General features: G+C 39.0%; 1 protein-coding gene across 2 annotated transcripts in view; it reads left to right on the top strand.

Annotated features, from left to right (window-relative positions):
- LOC306868710 (protein sidekick-1-like) overlaps positions 1-25049 on the top strand; it is a 377664-nt gene that overhangs the window by 340619 nt on the left and 11996 nt on the right. For both annotated transcript variants that reach the window (XM_079415005.1, XM_079415004.1), the window contains exons 32-40: positions 308-378; positions 1069-1201; positions 5091-5147; positions 5622-5723; positions 18068-18183; positions 22287-22473; positions 23915-24052; positions 24398-24559; positions 24797-24922. In XM_079415005.1, the coding sequence (XP_079271131.1) occupies positions 308-378; positions 1069-1201; positions 5091-5147; positions 5622-5723; positions 18068-18183; positions 22287-22473; positions 23915-24052; positions 24398-24559; positions 24797-24922 (1092 nt within the window). The remainder of the gene's footprint in view (positions 1-307; positions 379-1068; positions 1202-5090; positions 5148-5621; positions 5724-18067; positions 18184-22286; positions 22474-23914; positions 24053-24397; positions 24560-24796; positions 24923-25049) is intronic.

Below are 25049 nucleotides of genomic sequence, written 5' to 3'. Positions count from 1 at the left end.
ACATTGCCATTAAAGTAAAATTTAATTACCTAAACATAGGAGCCTGAAAAAAATGCTCATTTCAGATGAAAATTTCAGACGGCACTTAGAGGCTTTTGCATCTGAACTCTTCATATATAAATTGTAAAGGCCGGCCTTCAAAAATCCTTCTTTTGTGTTCCATAGAAGAAATACAGTCATACAGGTTTAGAACAACACAATAGCAAGTAAAAAATGACTGTATATACTGAACTAAGAGCTTGCCTAATGGGATTTCTCATTGGATATGTGAACTTAATATCAAATGTTGTTTTCTGTGCATCTGCAGTTCCTGATGAAGCGCCCACAATTCAAGCCGTGAAACCTTCCACGACAACATCTGTGCTGGTGCAGTGGCAGGTACGCTAATGCCTGCCCACCCCGGGTCGAGTGAACTCCTGACCCCCATTACATTTATCTGATAGCCAGAAAACAAACCGGCTCCAGCCTGTGAGAAGAGTAGCGGCATGTTACAGGCTATCACCAGTGAAATTACAGCCCTGTTCTGTTTAATGATCTGACTTTTGTCAATAGGTAGCCTCGCCTCACTTTGAGCAGCCTGGCGTGCATCGCTTAGTATTCTTCGTGCAGGTTTTCATAAATTAATGGCATGCGGTATTGATACCCGCACATTTACAGAGCTCGCAAAGGGCTCCGCCAAGCCCGGGATAATTAATACCCACGCACGACAGCGATCCTGCAATCTGAAGGGATATTAATTAGTAGCTGAAACCTTTATTCAATGACCTATGAGTCCCAGATCTGCTCACTACTGTCTGTTTTATCAGCAGAACCGTAGGCCGAGTTGATTACGCTCTGCTCTGAGCTTTGTTAATTACCCACTGACTGAATGGCTCAGAAATTAAATCCTCATCTTTTATTTATCTTATCCGTTTGGCGGTGAGCGTCGCGCACGGACGCGCGATGGGAGATCAGTCAGCGCTGTCTGTCAGTTATGGCCGGGACGGCTTTTTATCAGGGTGTGCTTTAATAAGGACCGTGAGAACAGCTAGCGGAATGTGACCTTTAATTTAATCTGTGCCTTTGCAGACGCCTAAGGAGGAGAGTGTGAATGGGGTTCTGGTGGGATATCGGCTCTACTACCGTGAGCTGCAGTATGACAGCGCACTGCAGGAGTCAAAGAGGTCCGTCAACAGCTCCTTGCAGCGCACCGAACTGACAGGTAACTAGTGGGAGGAGGCTCTCCTCTTGAACCAGAAACGTCTGCAAGCAGACTTGATTTATAGCTTGAGTGCTTCTTTGAACACTTTAGCCCATCCAGTTATTGAAAAAAAGGAATTCCTTAATTTTTACCTCAGCGTTTTTGACGTATGCTTTTGTGCAAAGATGAATATTGTATTTCGCTGCTACACTCTCAGAAAATAAGTCGAGTTTGGAAATTAAACTGGGACACAATCAGTGATAGCAAATTACGCTTCTGCCACTGCACGTGCTATTCCTGTTTATACACAAAGTGCGTCATTCGGTACGTGCTTTTACAGATTAAGTGCAGCGGATTTAAATCAGTGAATCTAATCATCATTCAGACAAAAAATTTGCTTCAAGAACGAGCCACATTGCTGACGTGATCTAATCACTAGCACACATGCTCAACATGTGAGTTAACCCATTCCTCTTATTGGCAAGACATGTCGGCATAATTTTTCATATCAGGCCGATGCCGATATTTACATTTAAAGCCATTATCGGCCGATTCCGATATCAGTCCGATAATATCGTGTATCCCTACTATTTATACCTAATAAAACATTTACAAAGGAGATTTAAAGGCTCATTTATCTTCCAAATAGAAAAGTTAAACAAACACAAGTTCTGTATCCCTCTGTGTTGTGTTTGTTTAACTTTTCTGTTAGGAAAATAACTGAGCCTTTACATCTCCTTTGTAATAGTTTAAATTTATGCTTATAAATCAAGAACAACGCATTTATAGCTGTATTTATAAACTGCTTACTAATGACTATTAATGTTGGAATAATGCTTTATAAAGGATGAACTGACAATTTACTAATGCTTACCTAATGATTCGTAGCGTGCGGTTATTAAAAAGTGTTACCCAACTTTTATTTAATTTACATTAATATGCTGAACATTGCGCAAATCAGTCGAATTTGAGCGCTATCAAATAATTTTCAGACGGATGGCTGAGTAGGGATGGGTATCGTTAACATTTTATCGATACTGCTTATCGATACCGGTACTTATCGATACTGTTATAGATACTATTTGGTGCAAAAAAATATGATGTGAAAAGTTGTTGAAAATTTTAAGCTATTTTATTACTACTGAACTTTAGCAACTGTATTAAAGTTCTTCAGTCAGGGGCAGGGAGTTATTTTTCTCTTTGTGTTTTATTTTATTTACATTTAAAGGAATAGTTCACCTATAAATTTAACTTGTCGTCATTTACTCACACTCAAGTTTTTAAACCTGAATACTTTTCTTCTGTTAAACATAAAAATTATTTTGAAGAATGTATACATTTTTATTCTTGTGCTGAACACAAAAGAAGATATTTTGAAGAATGTGGGTAACCAAACAGTTGCTGGTCCCCACTGACTTCCTTTTTTTCTATCAAAGTCAGTGGGGACCAGGAACTGTTTGGTTACCCACATTCTTCAAAATATCTTCTTTTGTGTTCAGGACAAGAATAAAAAAATAATACAGGTTTGTTAAAACATGACAGTGAGTAAATAATGACAGAATTTACATTTTTGGGTGAACTATCCCTTTAATGAAAATCGGCAGCATTGTGTCCATTTAAAGAGCTGCACGCATCTGTTTCTCTCGGTTTACTTTAACTTTAGACATAACTAACTGCGTTTATATATAAATCTTGTGTGTATTTGACAGTATTTGCGCAATCAGACGATAACTAAGATAACTAAGTAATCATGTGCTGTTTGACCGGGCTTTAGTGTACGCACGCTTCAGTGTACACACTCTGAGGAAGCGCTCGTCAGAGCAGCACATGAATTAAATGTTTAACCGGCAAGGCTTTAAACTAAAGCACACGCAAATAATGTACTTTTGTGATTGCGAATAAGTGCAGTGTCTCTTCTCGTGAGTGTAACTCTACCGCTGAATCAACATTTGATGTGAATGTGTCTTGCGAGTTGCAGTTGGAGCTGGATCCGGGAGACATAGTAAATAGGCTACAGTGCATTGCTTGAGGTGGATGTTGTGTTTTGTTAGTAAATGTTTTGCATATATTGCATCTGACACTGGTGTCACTTAGTTTTGTAACGTGAGTCCACACTTTCGAAAATTTCACTCTTGGCGCCACTGATTGATCGCAAACACACACCGCACATGCACACGGATATCACAGGTACATCGAGCAAACGACGGCCACATAGTTCAGTGAAGAAAAATGTCAAGCAGCAGCTTCTAATTCATCATTAACATCGAAGTATACGGAGATAAAACAACGCAAGTATCGATAACAGTATCGTTTGTCCTGAAGCTTACCGGTAGTCCGGTATTGACCAAATTACGTACCGGTCCAAAAAAAAACGGTTCTCGCTACCCATCCCTATGGCTGAGTGTAGGTGAACTCATTACGCTCTCAGGCTGTGTGAGGTGCGGAATCATGAGTTTGAGCTCAAGTGTTCGGCACTGAGCGCACCAATGGGCTCTTTTTCTGCAGCCCAGATCCGGCTGCTAAATCTCCTTTGACAAATTGGACTCAGCAGTGTTGTCAGCATTTAAATGCACAAGCCCGGAGCAGCCATGCATGGAGGCATATTTAATTCCTTTCCCTATGTTCTGCACCGATCAGGGCAGGAGTGCAATATCTCTCCTCTGCTCTGTGCTCTCCACTCGTCTTACATGTTAAAATCTGAGGTCTGTTAAGTGCCGAATGTGCCTCCCTGCTGAAATCACCCTAAATGCCAAGAGGAAATTACCGGAGCTATGCTCTATTTGTTCAGGCTTAACAGCTTACATTGAAAAGTTAGCAGGTACTCCAAAAGCTAACAAGGTCTCTGTCACTTTCTGGAGCATTCTGCTAAAGCCCAGTCGGCTTATGTTAATTTATAGGGCCAAATGGATGGAGAGTCAGACTTGTAACCCAAAGTTCGCAGGTTTGAGTCTCAGGTCCGGTGGGAATTGTCGGTGGGGGGAGTGAATAACCAGCTCTCTCCACCTTCAATACCACGACTGAGGTGAGACCCTGTGTGTGTGCACTTGGATGGGTTAAATGCAGAGCACAAATTCCAAGTATGGGACACCCCAGTTGTTTCTTTGCTTCAAAATATTTGAAGCAAAACTTGATTGGTAATCATAATAATATCCCTTTTATCTATGAAAAGCTAGATTGATAATAACATATTTGGTGGGAAAAACAATAGCATAAGCATGAGCAAGTATTTGATGATTGATGTAATATTGTGTGATATTACTTGTTTACTTTACAATATTCCGTGTTTAAACGACATGAAATGCAAAAAAAAAAAATTATAAAATTGTATTTAAAGTTTACTGCATGTAAGCTAATTCTCAGTCTGTAAGTGAGCTCTTTATTTTTATCCATTTAGGAACCTGTTTTTCTTTTATTTATTTATTGTAAATAATGTTTTAAATAATAAAAATAAAGTGTCTGAGTTTGACCAGAAGATAACCTCAAACAGAAGCTCTTTTGTAAAGCTACAAAGGCATATTTGTTTAAGTTACAGCACTCAAAAGAAACTGTATAAAAGGAATGACCAGTCATGCGTACGTTCAGATTTTTCTTTAATTTTACCCAAGTGATGTTGGATCAGTATATGTTCAAAAAATCTTATTAGGTCCCTAATGCACCCCATCTTGTGATTTAGTACTGTATATTGACTGTTGAATCATTAATCACTGACTGGCTTTGGTTTCTTGCGGGTTTTGATTGGAGCGCTAGATGAGCATTGTGGAATTTCATCAATCTCTTGGAGAAGTGTGTGATGAGCAACTTTGAAAAGCAAAGATTTACTGCCATGATGAAATATCCCTTTGATTTGTGCTTTTCATCTCTGTTGCTTCTCCAGTAATGTATTCCTCATCGTTTTCTCTTTCTCCCTCAGCCAAAAGCACTGTGAAGACTGTCAGCAATCCTTCATTAACCGAATTCGAGCTAACGCGTAAGTTTCATATAGCCATCTTTCTCATTTACGTCAGTCTGCTTTGAAGTCCAAAATATTCAAACTCCCTTTGGCAAAGTGTGTAATCCCTAATACTCTTCCTGTTCAGAGAACAAGGTTCTTCCTCTAATCCATCTACTCTGACCAGGAACATTTTGGCCCCGAGATATTCTCAAAGTGAATCCCATTGCGCACCGCCTCAGACCTGAGACTTGCATGTGCTCTCAGTCTCCCATCTTACCATCTCTTCAATATTTTTCAAAGAGTTTGGAAAGAGTAATGCCATTCCTTTCCAAGATCACACCCAAACTGTTCTGTATCCACACTGATATGGAACAGTAGGTGGTTATCTCAGAGATGCTTTTGTTTCTACCCAGATGTATTCCCATTCTTCTTATCTGCTGTCTCAAAGCCAAGATGCGCCTTTCAAGCACCCTTATGGATCTTCTGTTTGTAATTTTGAATTCTCATTAGAGTTGCAGAAATACAGACGCTATGAAATTGTGATGACTGCCTACAACGTCATTGGCGAAAGCCCTCCAAGCGCTCCGGTAGAGGTGTTTGTTGGGGAAGCAGGTAAGCGATTGTGTCAAAATAAATATTAATTTATTAAAATTAATTGTTTTAATTCTTAATTTATCAAAATAAATATTTTGTTTGCAAATATATAGTCCCACAATAGCTGTTGCTATGCTGTTGTTTTTTTGCAAGATTACCTTGAAACTATATAGTGTATATAGTCCAATAGTTGCTATTTTATTTTATCAAAGTTAAAGTTTTTTTAGTTAAAATTATCTGTAAACTATAAGGCCATGTGATTCCATAATTGCTATAAATTGGTGTTTATTAGCGATTAATCGCATCCAAAATAAAAGTTTTTGTTTACATAATAAATATAAACAGTACACACACATGCATTATGTATATATAAATACCAGGGCTCTGAACCGGTTCAAGGAACGAAAACGAAAACCGGAAACGAACGAAATTTTGACTGGAACAGAACCGGAAACGGAAACTAAATCAAATTTTATAGTTCCGAACAGAATCGAAAATTTGAAATGGCCATTAACCGGTTAATAACGTTATTTTATCGTTCCATTTAATATTTTAAATTTGCTGTCAACCAATCACGAATTCAAGTAGTACAGACTATACAAATGTGATGGTGACGCATCCAGCGAGTGAAATGCCCGCCCGTGCTCAGCTGTGAACCCTAGTCGCAATGGCAATGAATTCTGCTACCATCTGTTTTAATGGAAAATCTGACAGGGTAGCACAAATCGTCAGAACACCGGCGTTAGCGTTTATCCGATGTCAGTGTAAGATGGATTCAACAGATCTTACACACCAGCGGTGCTTCGATGAAAGTAAAAGCCAATAAATAATATTTTAGTAGGCTATACGTCGAGAATATGGAAACATTTGGATTCGTGCCGAGTGAGAGAGGTAGGCATCAGTTTCACCTTTAATTTGTTTTTGGAATGACGTTTTTATAGACTATAGGCTATCCTTAAGTTTAGAGGATTTGTTGTGGAGAGAAACTAATTACTGTGTTTATTAGGGATGTGCGGGTCTAGACGACTAGTCGACTAAACGGTACATCTCCTACTAGTCGACACTGAAAACAATAGTCGATTACACGAGAGAAAAAAAAAAAAAAACCCAAAAAACATTTTATCATTCAAATTACCATCATTTTAACGTTACATTTTAAAACATTTTAAATAAGTTAAAATAAAACTTTTGAAAAAGAATACATATCAAAATATTTAAATATTTTTAAAAGCATATCTGGGCAGAAACTACATTTTTACCTCAGACCTCTCATGCCTTGTCTTCACGTCAGTTGCGGCGAGCTTAGAATGACCACAGAAAGACCTATGCGTTAGCTTGGAGGCTAGCCAAAGCCAGCAATGTCAATCTTTCATACGTCGCTGCGGTCCGTGATCCCATGCACGCGATCTATTCTTCTGAACAAAGACCCACTTCGGTGGTGCTGCGGGATTTCCAGGCTCTTTTCGAAACTCTCTGCGTGCCTGTGACTTCAGTTCCTGCCGAGCGAGTTTTTTGTTTTGTTTTTTTTTTCAAGTGCAGAATCATCTAGTCCAGTCTTTCGCCAGACCACGTTAACAAATGTGCATGGAGTAAGTAAAACTAGCATTCTTTTGTTTTTAGACAATATAGCCAACATGAAGTAAATTTTTAAAGCCATTTTAATGCTATTCCTTGATAAACGTTCCTATTTTTTTTTACTTTTGTTTTTATATGTAGGCTAACTTTATATGAAAATGAAGAATTCTGTCAGTCTATTGATTGATTTTCCATTTCTGCATTGCTCCAGCCGATCTGAATAAATAAGCTATGCACCGGTTTATGTTGAGTGTCCTGCAAAATTATTTTTATATTGTAGACATCTATCGATTAGTGATGAAAAAAAAAATCACCGCGCTGGTGGAAACAACAGGAGACCACACGACTGAGAGCAGCTCGATGGTGTTTAGTGTCCCGCAGCAGCAGCAGGTGACTTCAGCGCAGCTGAATAGTTCTACGTTCAAATGCACGCAATAGGCTAAAGCTTGCTGCAAAACCCCAGCAAACATAACCATGAATGTGTCTGCGGGAAATAGTAAGGAGATATTTGAATTATTTACTAATAAACTAATGTTTTCTGAGTCTGTGTCGCAAGGATGACGTTGCTGATCCTGACTCACCGTCTCCTCATTAGACGCGCCTTTAGAGAGAAATGCATCTTTATTGATTATGATTAAGATTATAATAAAAGAGTTTTTGTTTTCTATTTTTTATTTCGTTAAGTGATAATTTAAAGCTTTCTATAGATATATTTATCATGTCTGTGAGGCATGTATTCGCTCAGCTTCGGTTCATTTTTGTGAAGCGCTCCTGTTCAAGACGGCAGAAAGCACATCATGTTTGTTTTCTTTGTTTTATAAAAGAACTACCTTTTGTTGGTATTGTGAGTGCGCACAAATACAAGTAGACCCTTTACAGGTCGGAATGATGTATTATTCCTACCTTTATCAAACAAACAAACAAACAAACAAAAAATGACGGCGTAGGCTATTTTAATTTGTTTCCACTGAAAGCAATGCAAGTGTTTGCTGGTGTCTCCATGTCCTGCAGAGCGCGCTTTAGCTTCCACTCTCCGCACAAACTTACATATAGGCTAGCGCACATTATTATTATAGCAGGTTTAATGTTTAAACATTGTTATATACTTGAACTGTTCTAGTATATCTATAGATTTTATTTTAGGCAAGTCGTGATGATATGAGAAGGCTAAATTTATCAAACATAGGCTATGATCAGCTCATGCCGCTGGCCGCTTGGTCGTTACTTTAAAAAAAAAAAAACGTATAGGCTATTTAATGAACAAAAATGCTCCCAACGTTTTTCTAAATTAACTTAATAAAAAAACTAAACTAAATATAATAATTTTGCCATTACACACAAAACGGAACTATTTTAATAGCCGAAACAGTAGTTTAAACTGTTTTAGGAGAAGGGGGGAAAAAAGGGCTCGGGTCGGAAATTCTGATAAGCTGTCGACGTGGGCCGGGCCTAGCCTGAGCGTCTCGGGCCAGGGCCTAAATTTGAGGGCCGTGCAGGGCTCTGTTGAGTGTATGCTCTTTATTTTTTTCTGTTTAACGACCGCCTAATATTAAATGATGATAACGCGAGGCAAGCATAATCATGACCTATTTTTAGCAGAATTAATTGAGGGATTTGACAGTGTGAGTCAAAGATTTAAGTATTTCAAGTGTAGGCTGTTATATAGACACACGCACTTTTTTTGCCATTTTTTGGGGGCTTTCTAGCTTTTAGACTAGTCGACTAGTCGGATACAAAACTTCCGTTTAAACGACAGTCAAATTAGTCGTAGCGCACATCCCTAGTGTTTATAATGTTTGTAAACATTTTTGATTTACCGGCATTTTAGCCTACATCATTTCTGAATAATAGGCTAATAAAATGCAGGCTTAGCCTTTGTTTTTTTTCCCCTCAAAACATTTTATACAAGTAACGTTTTTTTTTTTTTTTTTTTACAATTTGCAGCAAACATCTTTAAAAAATTCTTTAATGTCTTTAAAGCATTAATAGATTTTTTTATTTTGTTTAGTAGCCTACATTTATAAATGTAAAAATCTAGAAAAGATGATGCTGTATAGCCTATTAGCGCAGCGGGTTAAGATACCATCTCTTTCTGTATTTTTTTTATTTATTTATTTTTCTTTTTGTGTAAAGAAAACACAGTACTTTATTATTATTATTATTATTATTATAGGCAAAGACCATTTAAAAAATAACGGTATTAACCGTTATTTTGTTCTACTCAAACCGGTTTCGGAACGGTAATAATACAGAGGAACGCAGGAACGGAAACGTTAAAATATCGATTCTGCTCGGAGTGAACCGATTGACATTTTTTTTTCGTTTTCAAGCCCTGATAAATTCACACACATACAGTGTATATTTTGAAAATATTTACATGTATTTACATGTACAGTGCCCTCCAAAATATTGGAACAGTAAAGACAAAATTGCTCTGTTGGCTGTGGAGTCAAGACATATACAAATATGAATAAAAGATGAATATGAGACAAATCTACAGAATGTCACGTTTTATTATTGGGGGATTCAACACATAGATGTTTTACCAGCTAAGAAGTTCAGCACTTGTAGAGTTTCATCCCTCTATCTGATGGGAGCATAAGTATTGGAACAGTTGCCTCACAGGTCTTTCTAAGCGACTGGCTGTGTCCTGTTGCATTAATTCTTCAGATATTAAAAGCAGGGAATGTGTTGTATCAGTTAAATCCATTACTTCTGCATTCTGAATCTTGCATTCGATGATGACACACACAAACCAGGATGAAGACAAGGGAGCTTACTTTGAGAGAAAAGCAAGCAATTTAGATGCTAAAAGAAAAGAGGAAGTCAGTTAGAGCTCTAGCAAAAACAAAGGGCATGGAGAAATCAAGAGTTTGGAAACCACCAGCAACCAACAATGACCTGATCGGCTGAGAAAACTACAGTAGTTGATGACAGACAAATCATAAAAGTTGTGAAAATGAATCCTAAAAGACGTGTCTGTAAAATCACCAACAACTTCCAGAAAGCTGGGGTGATGCTCTGACAATCTACTGTCCTCAGGAGACTTTGACACAGAATTACAGATGCTACACAGCAAGATGCAAACCTCTGACCAGCACCAAAAATAGAAAGGCAAGAGTAGAGTTTGCAAAAAAGCACAAAGGTGAGCCAGAAGAGTTTTGGAACTGTGTTTATGGACCGATGAGACGAAGATGAACCTTTATCTAAATGATTAAAAAGCAAAAATGTGGAGAAAAAGGGGAACTGCAAATGATCCCAAGCATACAGCCTCATCTGTAAAGCATGGTGGAGGTGTTGTCGTGGCATGGGCATGCATGGCTGTCTCTGGAACAGGCCCTCTCAACTTTACTGATGACTTAATGTATGATGACAGTAGCAGAATGAATTTGGAAGGGTACAAAACCATCTTGCCTACCAATATTCAAGAAAATGCCACCAGATTCATTGGGAAGTGCTTCATATTGCATCAGGAAAATGACCCAAAACACCCTGCCAGTTCAGTCAAGGAATTTATAAGGAAAAAGAAATGGAAAGTGTTAGATTGCCCAAGTCAATCTCCAGATTTAAATCTGATTGAACATGAATTTCACCAGCTGGAGAGGAGAGGAAAGACAGAAACTCCCCAAAACAAGCAACAACTGGAATTGGCTGCATTAAAGGCTGGGAAAAGCATTTCAAAGGATGAGACCAAGAGTCTGGTGATGTCTATGGGTCACAGACTCACTGCTGTGATTGTGCGCAAGGGATCTGCAACTAAATTATAGCTTTTAATGTTTTATATCTGCCTTATGTTCAACTGTCCCAATACTTATGCTCCCATCAGATAGAGGGATGAACTCTAAAAGTGCTGTTCTTTTTATTTGGTAAAACATGTATGTGTTGAAACGGCTAATAATAAAATGTGACATTCTGTAGTTTTGTCTCATATTCATCTTTTAATCATATTTGCAAATGTCTTGACTCCACAGCCAACAGAGCAATTTTGTCTTTACTGTTCCAATACTTATGGAGGGCACTGTATATATTTATATTCATATAATTTATATTATTAATAAATATATTTAATATATAAACAACATATTTTTCTGAAATATATACGTTTGTGTGTGTATTTGGATGTGCTTAATCGTTTGACAGCACTACTATGAATTCATAAAGACACTTGAAAAATATCAATGTATATTTGATGTTGCGATTGCTATGCACTTCTGGCATGAAAAAGTGGCTATTTGTTGTTAAGAAATACCCAGCTGTTTCTTTATCAAAATATTTGAAGCAAAACATGTTTGAATAATATTGGTAATCATAATAATATCCATTTTATCACAAGCTGTTGCTATTTTATTTATTTATTTATTTGGGGGGGGGGGGGTTGTTTTGTTTTGTTTTGCAATATTACCTTGAAACTATACGGTGTACTGTATATAATCCAACAGTTGCTATTTTGTTTTATTTTAGTTATTTCAGTTAATATAATTCAAGTAATTCAAGTAATTCAAGAGTTTTATTCGTCACATACACAATTATACAGAGTATAACCAGCAGTGAAATGTAGGTCAGGTCCGCTCCAAGGACAGTGCAATTATAAAGTATACAAATATTAAGAGAAGAAAAGTAGAAAAACAAAAATAAAAAAAATAAAATAAAATAAAAAGAATAAAATAAAAAGATAGATAAAAATATAAATATAAATGTGCAGGTCAGTATGTTGTTGACTTAAATAGTACTAAGAGGAATGTGCAAAATAATGTGCAAAAAAGTTGTACAGGGTATATAATAGCAGCAATATGAGGTAGAGAAAAATTATGAATAGCTTATTGATATGGTGATATTTACATGAGTCAAGTGATGTTATGACACAGAGTTAGAGTTTAGGAGCCTGATGACCTGGGGGAAGAAGCTCCTCCTAAGTCTCTCAGTCTTTGCCATCAGGCTACGGAAGCGCTTACCAGATGGAAGCAAAGTGAATAGACGGTTAGCAGGGTGATTTGAGTTTTTTTGACAGCTCTATTTTTGCAGCGTTTGAGGTAGATGTCCTGCAGAGAGGGGAGAGCAGACCCTGAGATGCGCTCAGCTAAGCGCACAACTCTCTGTAGTGCTTTGCAGTCCTGATTGGAGCTGTTTCCATACCACACTGAGATGCACTGAGTCAATACACTTTCTATGGTCCCTGAATAGAAAGTTTTCAGGATTGCTGGTGAGACCCTGAATTTCCTCAGCTGTCGCAGATGGTACAGTCTTTGCCTGGCTTTCTTAACCTGTGTTTGGATGTGTGTAGTCCAAGTCAGGTTCTCGGAGATGTTTACACCGAGGTACTTGAAGCTACTCACCCTCTCCACAGGGGTCCCACTGATCATAAGAGGAGTGTAGGGCTGCTGCTGTCTCTTCCTGAAGTCCATGATCAGCTCTTTAGTTTTGCTCACATTCAGAGAGAGACAGTTGTCCTGGCACCATGATGTGAGTCTCTCTACCTATTAGTCTCTCTACCTTATAGTTTATATTATCTATAAACTATAAGGCTATGTGATAACTGCTATAAATTCATAAAGGCCACTTACACACTGCAGTTCACCTTTTACTCCTTAATCGCATTCTGTACACACATAATTCACTAAAATACGGGAGTGACAACCGCATTCGACAACCACATTAACTCCCGAAAAATACAGATAGTGACAGTGAAAGAAGTCTTAACCTTAGCACATTTTGACACGGAACTAGTTGCGCTCACGAGCCATCCGTTAGTGTCAGTGGTGCCAAATCTTCATAGAAAAAAAACAACAAACAAGGACAAGCACAAAAAACACTAAAACACCCAAATGCTTTGTTTTACAACACACACAAAAACATTATATATCTTATGTCCGCACCAGACCACTTTATTAACTCCATAAAGTGCCTATCTTTATGAGCCAAGACCAAACAATATGCCTAAAAGCGCTTGTAAATATGAGGACATGGCAACACTGCAAGACAGTACTCTCTAAAGCAGCCTCCAGAGCATAAACAAAGCCCAGCCCGTCTATCAGCGGTAGTTTAGTTAAAATCGACGGACAAAAAGAGTCTTTAGCCAAAAGAAATGGCAGATACCAAATTGCTAAATTCTTATTCACTCCCGCAAGATGCCAAAATGTAGCTATAGTTACAAATGCGAAAGTGACTGCTGTTCCGTACACACATGGAACGATAATTTACGGGACTCACTCCCGCATTTAAATGCGGTTGTCACTCCTGAAACTTGCAGTGTGTACGTGGCAAAGACACTTTTGATGAAAAATGGTAATATCCAGTTCCAACAGGTCCCACACTTCATCCAGGCCATTGGTTATGTCGAGGACTGTGTTTGTTTCTCTAATATAGAGGCAAACCCAGACCAGCGTGCTTTTCTGGCATCATCCCACCGGAGAACCAGTTTAATGAGAGCAAATTTGCAGTAAAACATCTCTGCAGGTCCACCCTGACAGATGTGGTGATGACCACTGTCGATGGATGTTTCTTTTGATATGGATGCCTGTGCCGTAATGCTCTCCAGGAACAGGACAGCATGTGCTCTGTCTCCAGTCCTTCAGGGAATAAGGCATGACATGAGTTGACAGATATGAATTGTGTTCCCTTAGTGGAGTGGCATGAAGATGGTACATAAGGACAGCGGCCAGAGCTATGGTGGGCTTCTGCCTAATGTGACAGAAACACAAACCCACCTAAAGGACTGGGTTTGAATCCATTTTTAGACTTGGATCTATTTTTGGATCAATTAGCTTTGTTATAACTGTCTGATGCAATCTTGATTAGTACTGAAATGTAGTTTCAGGTATCTGAGAGTGGTTTGTAAAAAAAATTGGCTTCAAAACAACCACTTTAAAATAAACCAAACTAAAATTGAAAGTGAATTGGGGACACAAAGTGCTTCATTTAACTTGTTTTCACTTTTGTGTGAATCTAAATATGAACTAAAAATATGGCTATTACAGATTACCTTACAAAGTGCTGCTTATTCTGTTTTTTGTTTTTGCAAATGACAGAATGAGATATTACATATACTGTAGAACACATCAGTTTGAAAAAACATGCATACAAATTATTAATAATTTTCAATAATTAAAAAGTTTATTATTGTTATTATTTTCATAATTATTATTATTATTCACCCCATAATATGAAATGTATAATAATATTAAGTATTTTTCTAATTCATTATTGTTGTTGTTATTAATAACTACAACCAAAGTCTGTCACTCGGCGGCCATCTTTGAAACGCCTCTCGGGCTCAAGTGCAGCTCCTATCACTTTGTATGAGGAAACATCAAATTCTCCAAAACTGTTCACTGAGCTTACGATTAAATTTCATATTTGAAATCACCAATGAAATCGGACAACAACTGTATCATAAATGTTGTTTCTTTTGCTCAAATAGCATTATAAAAAGCTTATTTCTCAGGCTAGATCATGCGCAGTCCTGAGTGCGCGTCTCAGAGCGTTGACTGTTTCTATAGCAACCTGGACTTCTAACTGCAGCTGCAGTGATGCGCTGACTTTACTGATTAGCAATTGGCTCTTTCATTCAGAAGGCGGGGCTTCCTGCGATTGAGCGGCCATATTGAGCGTTGCATTTTTCCCCATTCAAAACTATACGAGTGACATGTCTTGGGTATTCTACAGTCTTTGCAACAACTACAAATATATAGATGTGTGATATGATTATTATACAGTTATGATACAGTACAAATTTTAAAAAATTTAAAAAAGCAGTGTGAATGGAAAGTGAAATTAAACTCTAGTAGACTAAAAAGAGATTTGGGACTACTTGCTGTGAATGCATTAAAAATATATATTTTTCAGTCTCTTCACTTTTCAGTCCGATGTGAGTTTGGTTCTTTTAAAGAGGACTTGAGGATGATGTGCTAAGAGGACCACATGGATCTGGAGTGCTTGGAGATATGAAAAGATGGCTGAATAAAGCGTGTGCTCATAGATGAGTTTGCTGTTTCAAGCTGTACTGAAGGCTGGTTTAACTCTCTGTTCTTCCCTACATTACAATCAGGCTTCTGCCAGCTAGCTTGTACTGCTGAATTGTAAAGTGCTTTTCAATTTGAGTTCAAGTTGTTTTGTTACTAAAAACAGTCGTATTGTTTTGGTATATTTGAATAATATCCAGCTGCCTGGCTGAAGAGCTGAGCGCTTCGTCTAATGAGCTGCCAAAAGAGGAAGCCCGGATATGACATTCCAGCTATTCCACGGAAAACTGATAATTGTTGTGCTGTTTTATTGGGTACACCACAAAAGAAAGGATTTTTATGACCTACACAGCCCGAAACAAATCTATATTCACGCGGGGCATCTCATATGATCAATGAAAGGACCTTTAGTGGAAAAACAATCCTCCCACTGCTAGCAAATAGATGCATTACGTCCGCATTTCCAACATATGCTTAAAAGTATCGAACGCAGGCAAATTGCTACAAATGCAAACTGTCGTTTTTGCTGTTTAATTCCACTCCAGCAGTGCTAACAGGCTGACACTGCAGACAGGATGTTGTCAAGCCTCTTACTCGCCGCACAGTTTTGTATTTCGCCCAATGTTTGCCAAGATTATTTATGGAATTCTAAGTAGCATTTCTGTAGTAGCTTCACAGTATTAATAAAAGCAGTCGTGGTGAGAGTTTTGGCAGGATAGGGTGTGTGTGCGTGCATGTTTTTTTTTACCTCCTTCACCTCTTTGCAGCATTTTTGGCCTCCTCTCATAAGGGGTTTAATGAAGCAGTAAATATGAATCTGTCATAAAGAACTCAAGCAGCTGGTGGAGCAGGCAGGGTTATCAACATCAGGTTATTAACAGCATCATTAGAAGGGGCCAGGCGTGGAGATTACTCCCAGCAGCAGGAGGGGGGACAGCCCAACAAACAAATGAATTTCCCTCTGATTAACGTCAGGTTGGCTACATCTGAAGAATACTCTGAGAGGGATCAGAGAGATGTAGGCTGGGAAAGAGGCGGAGAGCAAGCGTGAAGGGTGTTTTGCCCTTAAAGCTTCTGCCATCCCAACGGCCTTACTCAGGGTTGCCAAGTCTGTGTTTTTTCCACAGAACTGGGTTACTTTTAAACTGTTGCCACAGTTTGTTTTTTTTGTTTGTTTTTTTTTTTTTTGTACTGCTGGTTAAAACTTTGATATGTTGCATAAATTGCTTATTTTGACATATTTCCTCTTTAAAGGTCTTAGATGGTTTACACTGGTGTCAAAGCTTTTGTAGCTGATATATATGCAGTGGTGTTCTGAATTTTTTATTATTTTTTTTATTTCTATTTATACTGTCCCAGTCACATTTTCTTGTAACTTACACTACCAGAATAAAAATCTATATTGTATTTTTACACTAACAATGTAATTAATAGGATATTCCATTTATTAAAACCAAGTATAAGCTTTTTACATTTATTCAAAAATAACAATTTAATAATAATTTAAAAATATATTATATTTTAACAATTGTATATTTTATTTATGAACTGGTGTTCAGTTGTTCTTTTTCATTATAAACTTGTTTTCAGATCATCAGTCATCAAAGATTTTGACTTGACAAAGTGGTGATATATAAGTATAGTAAATTGGTCTTCCCATTAATGCCATCATATTGTTCGTTCAGACTGATTCACGAATGCAGAACACGCACGAACACAAGAGGCAGGATTTACCCAAAATTTTAGAGTAGTGAGTTCACACTGGAAAAATCCAGCAAGAAAAAGTAGTTATTTAGCTGAAAATATGATGTGGAATGTTGAGCACTCCACTGTAGCGGCTTTTTTTGCATAGCCAAAGAGGGAGGGCTATCAGGCTTCAATGCTGGATGAAAATAACCTTTTAGACCTCATTCACTAGATGTTTGAGAAAACAGTGAATAGGAGCATAGTGTATAGTACATCATTTGGGACACAACTGTTGTGTCTCCAGTGCACCTGATGTGAGAAGTGTTGTGTGGCATATGGAGTTGTCATCTATATGTAGATCTCACTTGAAAAGGTTTCGGTTTGGATGCATCCTGTGTAGAGAGCAAGACAGCTCCCTAAGATGTTGGAACTGAGCTTGTCTGTGCTTTATTTTAACAGCTCATTCAGTCGAGCCTCTCGTGCCAGCCTCTCTTGAACCCCACTGTCCAAAGCTGTAATTTATTCTCGCTCATAAATGAGTCAGCCCGCTTTACTACACGTAAACTCAACTTTCAAGCCCCTAAAATAGATGAGCTGTCATGCTCCCGGAGTTAGCTCTGCCTTCAGGTTTGGTCTTATTAAATTCGTTCTTTTTTTTTGATGATTGCTGTCTGGGGTAGCTGCATCTGTTGCTGATTTATGACGGATGGGGATTATGTATTCCTTGCCCCTTTAATGAATGACATTTAACAGAGACAAAACAGAGGGCGGCAGGCACACTGGAGTCAGTGTTCATCTGATATTACTTTTCCACTAGTACCAGCTCTTGTTCAGAAACTGATGTTTCCACTTTTTCTGGATAGTTCTTCCAAAAGTGAAACTCTGAAGATATTTTGAATAATGTTGGTAACCAAACAGTCAACTGTTTGGTTTGCCAAATTATTCAAAATATCTTCTTTTGTGTTCATCAGAAGTAAGAATGTCATACAGGTTTAGAACAAGTGGAAACGTGGAATGGTTCCAGATTGGGCACCGGCACCAAAGCAGAATGAGTGCATCTCATTTTTCAGGGCACAGTTTGTAGTGGTTAGCTGGAGGGATTGAGTGTGATGTATTTACAGTATCTCCTCTGCTCTTTCGTAGCTCCCTCCGTGGCTCCTCAGAACATCCAGATCAACACTTTGTCATCCACACAGCTGGAGGTGCAGTGGGAGCCACCCCCTGCCGAGACCCAAAATGGCATTATTCAGGGATATAAGGTGACACCCCCAAACCACCCACCTCGTCCAGTCTCTCTCATACTCTTATTATCCGTCCTCTTTTTCTCCTCCCCTCTAACTCTACTGTCATTTCAAGCTCTCTAGGGTGGAAGAATATCTACAATCTGTTTCGTCTTTTTTTTTCTTATATTCTCCACAGATTTTACTGCGTTAGATAATGGTGCCAGACAGTATGTTTTAAAGAACTGCCCATTTGGGTCATGAAATAATGATCATGGGTGAGGGTTAAGTGAAAATCTGCTGAAATATGCATGAAATTGATATAAAAATGTCCTGGCACTAATATGGCAGATTCATGTTAATGCAGAGATCCTTGTTTCATTGAATGCTTCCATTCTGCATGTTCAGTAAAAGAGACTATAAGCCCTCTGTACATTTAAGTTGTTCTTTAAAGAGTTTGTATGACCATTTGTGTAATATAACTAAAGTGGATTGAACAAGTTAGATTATTGTGCTCAATGCTGATTGGCCAATACAGCATTCCAGATGTGCCAAGATATGCAATATAGTAACATGAATCCACCCATCCATAGTAACAGCTATGACAAAAAAAACTTCTCTGTATTAGTTTGCAGCTCACGTAGGGCTGTCGTGATAACCGCATATTGACGAGCATAACCGCAGAGAAATGCAATAACCGCAATATTTGTGCGTTTTCTTTTTTCGTAAGGTTATGCCCTTCTAATTTTACACTTCATGCATGTGTACTGAATATTAAATAAGTTAGTAATGATAATATAATGTGTACCATGCTGATTTGTACAGAGGCTCAGTAGAATGAGAGAGAGATTGACTGAGCGCATGCGATTACCTGCGTCTGTCCTTCAGGCCGAGTCACGTCCAAGGAAAGTGAAATCTCTGTCTGAGCATCGACGATCTGCTGGTCAGCAGAACCTTTAAAAGTGGCACTCAAAGTTAAAATGATTTCAAAAGTGTTTCATTACATCTCTCTTTGAATGAATCAGCATTTTTGAACGTGTAGTTGAATGAACGGTTTAAAGACTCACTCAAAGACAGTCCCTTGCCGCCACCTTGTGGCGTAACAATGAAACTGCACTGAATGACAGCCCGTCTAGAACACGCAGGTGAAATATCAACAGAAAAAGTCTCTTGTCCAGTCAGATTAGAGGATCAGCAGTAACTGTTATATATATATATATATATACAGTCAGGTCCATAAATATTGGGACATCGACACAATTCTAACATTTTTGGCTCTATACACCACCACAATGGATTTCAAATGAAACGAACAAGATGTGCTTTAACTGCAGACTGTCAGCTTTAATTTGAGGGTATTTACATCCAAATCAGGTGAACGGTGTAGGAATTACAACAGTTTGCATATGTGCCTCCCACTTGTTAAGGGACCAAAAGTAATGGGACAATTGGCTTCTCAGCTGTTCCATGGCCAGGTGTGTGTTATTCCCTAATTATCCCAATTACAATGAGCAGATAAAAGGTCCAGAGTTCATTTCAAGTGTGCTATTTGCATTTGGAATCTGTTGCTGTCAACTGTCAAGATGAGATCCAAAGAGCTGTCACTATCAGTGAAGCAAGCCATCATTAGGCTGAAAAAACAAAACAAACCCATCAGAGAGATAGCAAAAACATTAGGCGTGGCCAAAACAACTGTTTGGAACATTCTTAAAAAGAAGGAACGCACCGGTGAGCTCAGCAACACCAAAAGACCCGGAAGACCACGGAAAACAACTGTGGTGGATGACCGAAGAATTCTTTCCCTGGTGAAGAAAACACCAGTTTCACAACAGTTGGCCAGATCAAGAACACTCTCCAGGAGGTAGGTGTATGTGAGTCAACAATCAAGAGAAGACTTCACCAGAGTGAATACAGAGGGTTCACCACAAGATGTAAACCATTGGTGAGCCTCAAAAACAGGAAGGCTAGATTAGAGTTTGCCAAACGACATCTAAAAAAGCCTTCACAGTTCTGGAACAACATCCTATGGACAGATGAGACCAAGATCAACTTGTACCAGAGTGATGGGAAGAGAAGAGTATGGAGAAGGAAAGGAACTGCTCATGATCCTAAGCATACCACCTCATCAGTGAAGCATGGTGGTGGTAGTGTCATGGCGTGGGCATGTATGGCTGCCAGTGGAACTGGTTCTCTTGTATTTATTGATGATGTGACTGCTGACAAAAGCAGCAGGATGAATTCTGAAGTGTTTCGGGCAATATTATCTGCTCATATTCAGCCAAATGCTTCAGAACTCACTGGACAGCGCTTCACAGTGCAGATGGACAATGACCCAAAGCATACTGCAAAAGCAACCAAAGAGTTTTTGAAGGGAAAGAAGTGGACTGTTATGCAATGGCCAAGTCAATCACCTGACCTGAATCCGATTGAGCATGCATTTCACTTGCTGAAGACAAAACTGAAGGGAAAGGGAAAACTGAAATCGGGGAGGCTCTCGCCGATGTCCGACTGGAGGTCAATACACACGGCGTCGGGCGGGTAAGCCTCGCCGACCGTGGGATGGAAAAGGAAGGGGTTGTCTGGCCGGGAGGTTCTTGCGGCATCCGACGGGAGATCAATACTCACTGCGTCGGATGGTTGAGCCTCGCCGGCAGACAGACTAAAGGGCCAAGGTTGCTTGACTGAGAGGCTGTTGCACTAACCTAGTAACTTGTTTTTCAAGCAACTAGCAACAAATGTGGTGATTTAAAAAATTATTTGGCAACCTTTAAAAAATGGTAAAGTAATAAAATGCTTTTTTTGTTGTTGTTTTGTTTGTACCTATGATTGTTAATCATTTACTGTTGGTCCACTGTGATCAACTGTGAAATTTTCCTATTCCACTGTTGGTTTTAACCATAAAATTAAATTAATCTTATCCATCTTATGTCCATTTATTGAAATGCAATGTGTAAATTAATTATAGGTAAAAATGCTGGTGAAAAATAAGGAAAGTTTGAGTAATTCCAGTGTGTATCCTAAGCACTTGTGTCATGGTTACATAGTGACATTAACGTCCAATGATGTCGTGACGTCCTTTAACAACTTTGATCAACAAATTACCTGCCTTTAGCGATTTTACCTGAGAATTATTTGGAAAGACTTGTGGTTGCGCCGCTAGCGGAGGCCGCCTCGCGCTAGCATCTGGAAACAGAAGCTAGAGGCCCGGCTGCATACGGCGCTGCAGCTGGGAGAGCCACGGTGAAGGCTGAGCCGAAGCGGGAAGCGAGTGAGGCTTTGCTGTGGTGAGAACTGGGGCGCGGCCCAGGCTCGTTGAAGGCCTGCTGCTGCGACCCGACGCTCGTAGAGACGATGGTGGTGTCGAGCGAGGCGAGTTCGGTGCCTTTCTCGATCTATTGGCCGCCTTGGCGGCTGGAGTGGATTTAGGAGGGAAGGTGGTTTGCGCAGTGAAGAATAGATCATGTAAATCTGCTTTGTTTACTCTCCGCGAGGACGTTGCGTCGGAATTAATCAGTGTTTGCCTCAGGCTTAAATACGAACCACTTTCCGATCGGAGGGATTGTTGGCACGGATATTTGCTTCCGAATGATAAGATGATGGAAGCGATGCCAGTGGTAGCCTCAGCGTCGAGCAAAGAGTAACGGCCGCGACAAAGCACTGGACCTCGGCGGCCATGTCTGGAGGAGAAAGACCGATCATGGGGCCAGCAGATTGGCCGGAGGATCCGAAAAATCCTCAGTATAGGTCTCGTTGTTTGGACGCGACGCGTTGAGTCTGAGATGTAATGGTAAAAGGTGCAAACCGAATGCTGATTATCCGTCAAGTGAATAGAGGTATGTCAGTTGTATTTATATCCGTGCATTGATTAACTTGAGTGCGAACCTCCTGTGTTAATTAGGCTAAGTATCTGACGCACTCCTCCCGAACTTTGTTAATAAAGCATCATGTATTCAGTGAATGCATCTGTGTGCTATACGTGTTCTCATCTTATCCCACCAACTCCCCAGCACCACCTCTCTAGATCTGCTCCAGGAAATCTTTCTCTCTCTAGCAGCAACAGGGTGTTTCCTTTTAATTTTATGATCCAAGCATTTAGCAGAAGCAAGTCTTTTTGTCTTATTCATTCATTTTGTTGCCTGTAGATTCTTTACTGGGAGATGGACAATCAGAATGAAACCGAGAGAGTTAAGATTCTCTTCCGGCCTGAAACCAGCATGAGACTGAAGAACCTGACCAGCTACACATACCATATGGTCAAGCTGTCCGCCTTCAATGCTGCTGGAGACGGTCCCTTCAGTGAGCCCAGGAGGGGGCGCACTCTTCAGGCAGGTGAGCATCTGCACAAATCATCTTAACGGCCATTAAACTTCCATTCACAACTAATCACAGAGGCCCCCTCTGACCTGAGCACAAACCGTTACACCTTTTAAGGCTAAACTATCAATCTGAACGCAGACAGTGCGCCAAGGGCAACACGTCCACTTCCATATTGTTCTTCTCCATGCATGAAAACCAGGTCGACACCTGATCATATTTTGGAGCATACTGCGTTATATCACCGTTGCATCATTCACATTAGCAATTCATGTGTTCTGCATTAAATCATTCACTCTATAAATGTTGTCGGAATGAATTACGCACAAGCAGGGAATGATTTGACCTGAAATGACAGGGAGGGGCTTGTTACCCACAAGTCACCTAAAAAAACTATTTGAAAATTATTCAAATGGTCTTGATGTGACCTCATTTGTTCAAATAGTGGAAACTCACCAACTCTACCTCTCTTTGACATTTCCTAAAGCAACGAGCTGCATTTGTGTAAGAGAACAGATTTGCATAGCTAGCACTGTAAAATAACTGAGAGAGTGGGATATAGTCACTTTTATAGGTTTGTTTTTATTTAACATATTACATCAGACTCTAAAATTGGATTGGATGTGCCACATTTAAAGCAGTTGCGAAATAGGCAATGTACTCACACCTGTGACACATACCAATTAAATTTTATATTAATATGCTTTTAGTAAGTTGCTGTGATGCTTAGCAACTGTAAAAAAAAAAATAATTAAATAAAACCTTAATACTAAAAATGTATTAATACTAAAATTAATATTATTTATTAAACATTCACAGAAAAAATTCTAACTTATAAAAATAAAAACTAGTGAATTTTTAAAGATTATTTTCTGCAAAATGTTAACAAAAAGTACACTTATTTGACAAATTAATAAAGCTCTCATTATTTGACAAATTAATAAAGCTCTCATTATTTAAACTCTGAATATTCATGAAATGATCTGAAATTGAGCAGCAATTATTGTGATAAGTTAAATGAAAGGAAGCATGTTTTAAGTTATGAACAAAACAACAATATTATTGGAGTCATTTGTCATATTGCTGTTTTGTACAAGCAATAAGCCTCTTTCCTTTAAATATTTTTAATATTTCAGTGATCCATCAAGAGAGAAAGTGTGCTTTCCATAGATATTAAAAGTCATTTTAGTTTGTTTATTTTATCGTATTGTTTTTTCATATGTATTTGCTTAGCCAATTGCTTGGTTTTTTCCGGATCTTGTGCATACAATATGGCTCTTTGAAACAAATTAAATAATTTGATTTATAATACGAAACTGTAATGTGGTCAAGATCTTCTTGTGGTTACGTTATGCATAAGAACACTGTATAATCATGGTAAAAACCCTGGTTAATGGCTTATTGCTTTAACGTAATTTGTATTTGTTGCATTGATCAAACTACACGGGTCTCACAGCCCCCAGCGCTCCCAGCTTCATCAGTTTCTCCGAGGTGACCAGCAGCACTCTGAATGTGTCTTGGGGTTTCCCGCTGTCCCCCAACGGTGTGGTGGAAGGCTACAGAGTGGTATATGAGCCCAGCGCTCCTATTCAAGGTTTGCATGTTTCTACTGCATCAGACTCTCTCATAATGTTCTGGTTCGAACTGTGGCTTTTTTTTAACATCGCTAGTAGTGTTTTGATGTTTGATGATGATGTGATGAGTTGTTTATATAAAACTCATTTTCTTCTTATTGCTTCCATGGCTCTGTGTTGAATTTTCTCAAAGCCAGAAGCAGAAAATGGCTGACTTTAATAATATTTCTTAATGTCAACATAGTTTATCGTACATAATTGATTTTGACTCGCTGTTCCAAGGTAAGAAGATGCTGTTGCATTGTAATGTTTGTTCATGCGGTAGTGTGTAATTGTGCTGTCTTGTGTGTGTATGTGCACATTAGGTGTGACTAAAGTGGTAACGGTGGATATCCGTGGCAGCTGGCAGCGCTGGCTGAAGGTGCGTGACCTGACCAAGGGTGTGACCTATTGCTTCCGCGTGCAGGCCAGGACTATTGCTTACGGGCCTGAGGCAGAGGCCAACATCACAGCAGGTCCTGTCAAAGGTGAGCTACACAACCAAACAAAAACAGATCAGCAAACCTCTCAGGGTCGCTGAGCACAGCTTACATTCCCCACTCCTCAGCGAGAGGTGTCAAAAATCCAGGCTGTGAAAAAACACCTGCTTGGATCAATATCTCACAGTGGTGTAGGCGTTTGGTTTAGCTTTAGACCTTCACTCACAAGGGTCGGATCGCTCGCCTGTTCTTCTCAGTTCACTGCACACTCTCCTCTCTGTTTAGGGTCTCCTGGATCTCCTGTAGAAATGTCAATCACAAAGACAGGATCCATGCTCAACATCCATTGGACACCAGGAGATACAGGAGCAGGACATGTGACTGGCTATGTGATTGAAGCACGCCCATCAGGTACATCAATCAAAACATGCTATTAATATATTCACTTTTTTATTGAATATTCACTATAAATATTTCAAAAACGTCAATTTAGAGCAGCAATTAAACATTTAAGGAAAATCAAAGTAGTGCCAAAGTT

Source organism: Barbus barbus, assembly GCF_936440315.1.
Source record: "Barbus barbus genome assembly, chromosome: 4".
NCBI lineage: Eukaryota > Metazoa > Chordata > Actinopteri > Cypriniformes > Cyprinidae > Barbus > Barbus barbus.
Note: the sequence above shows the minus strand (reverse complement) of the source record. Positions and strands in the feature narration are given on the sequence as shown.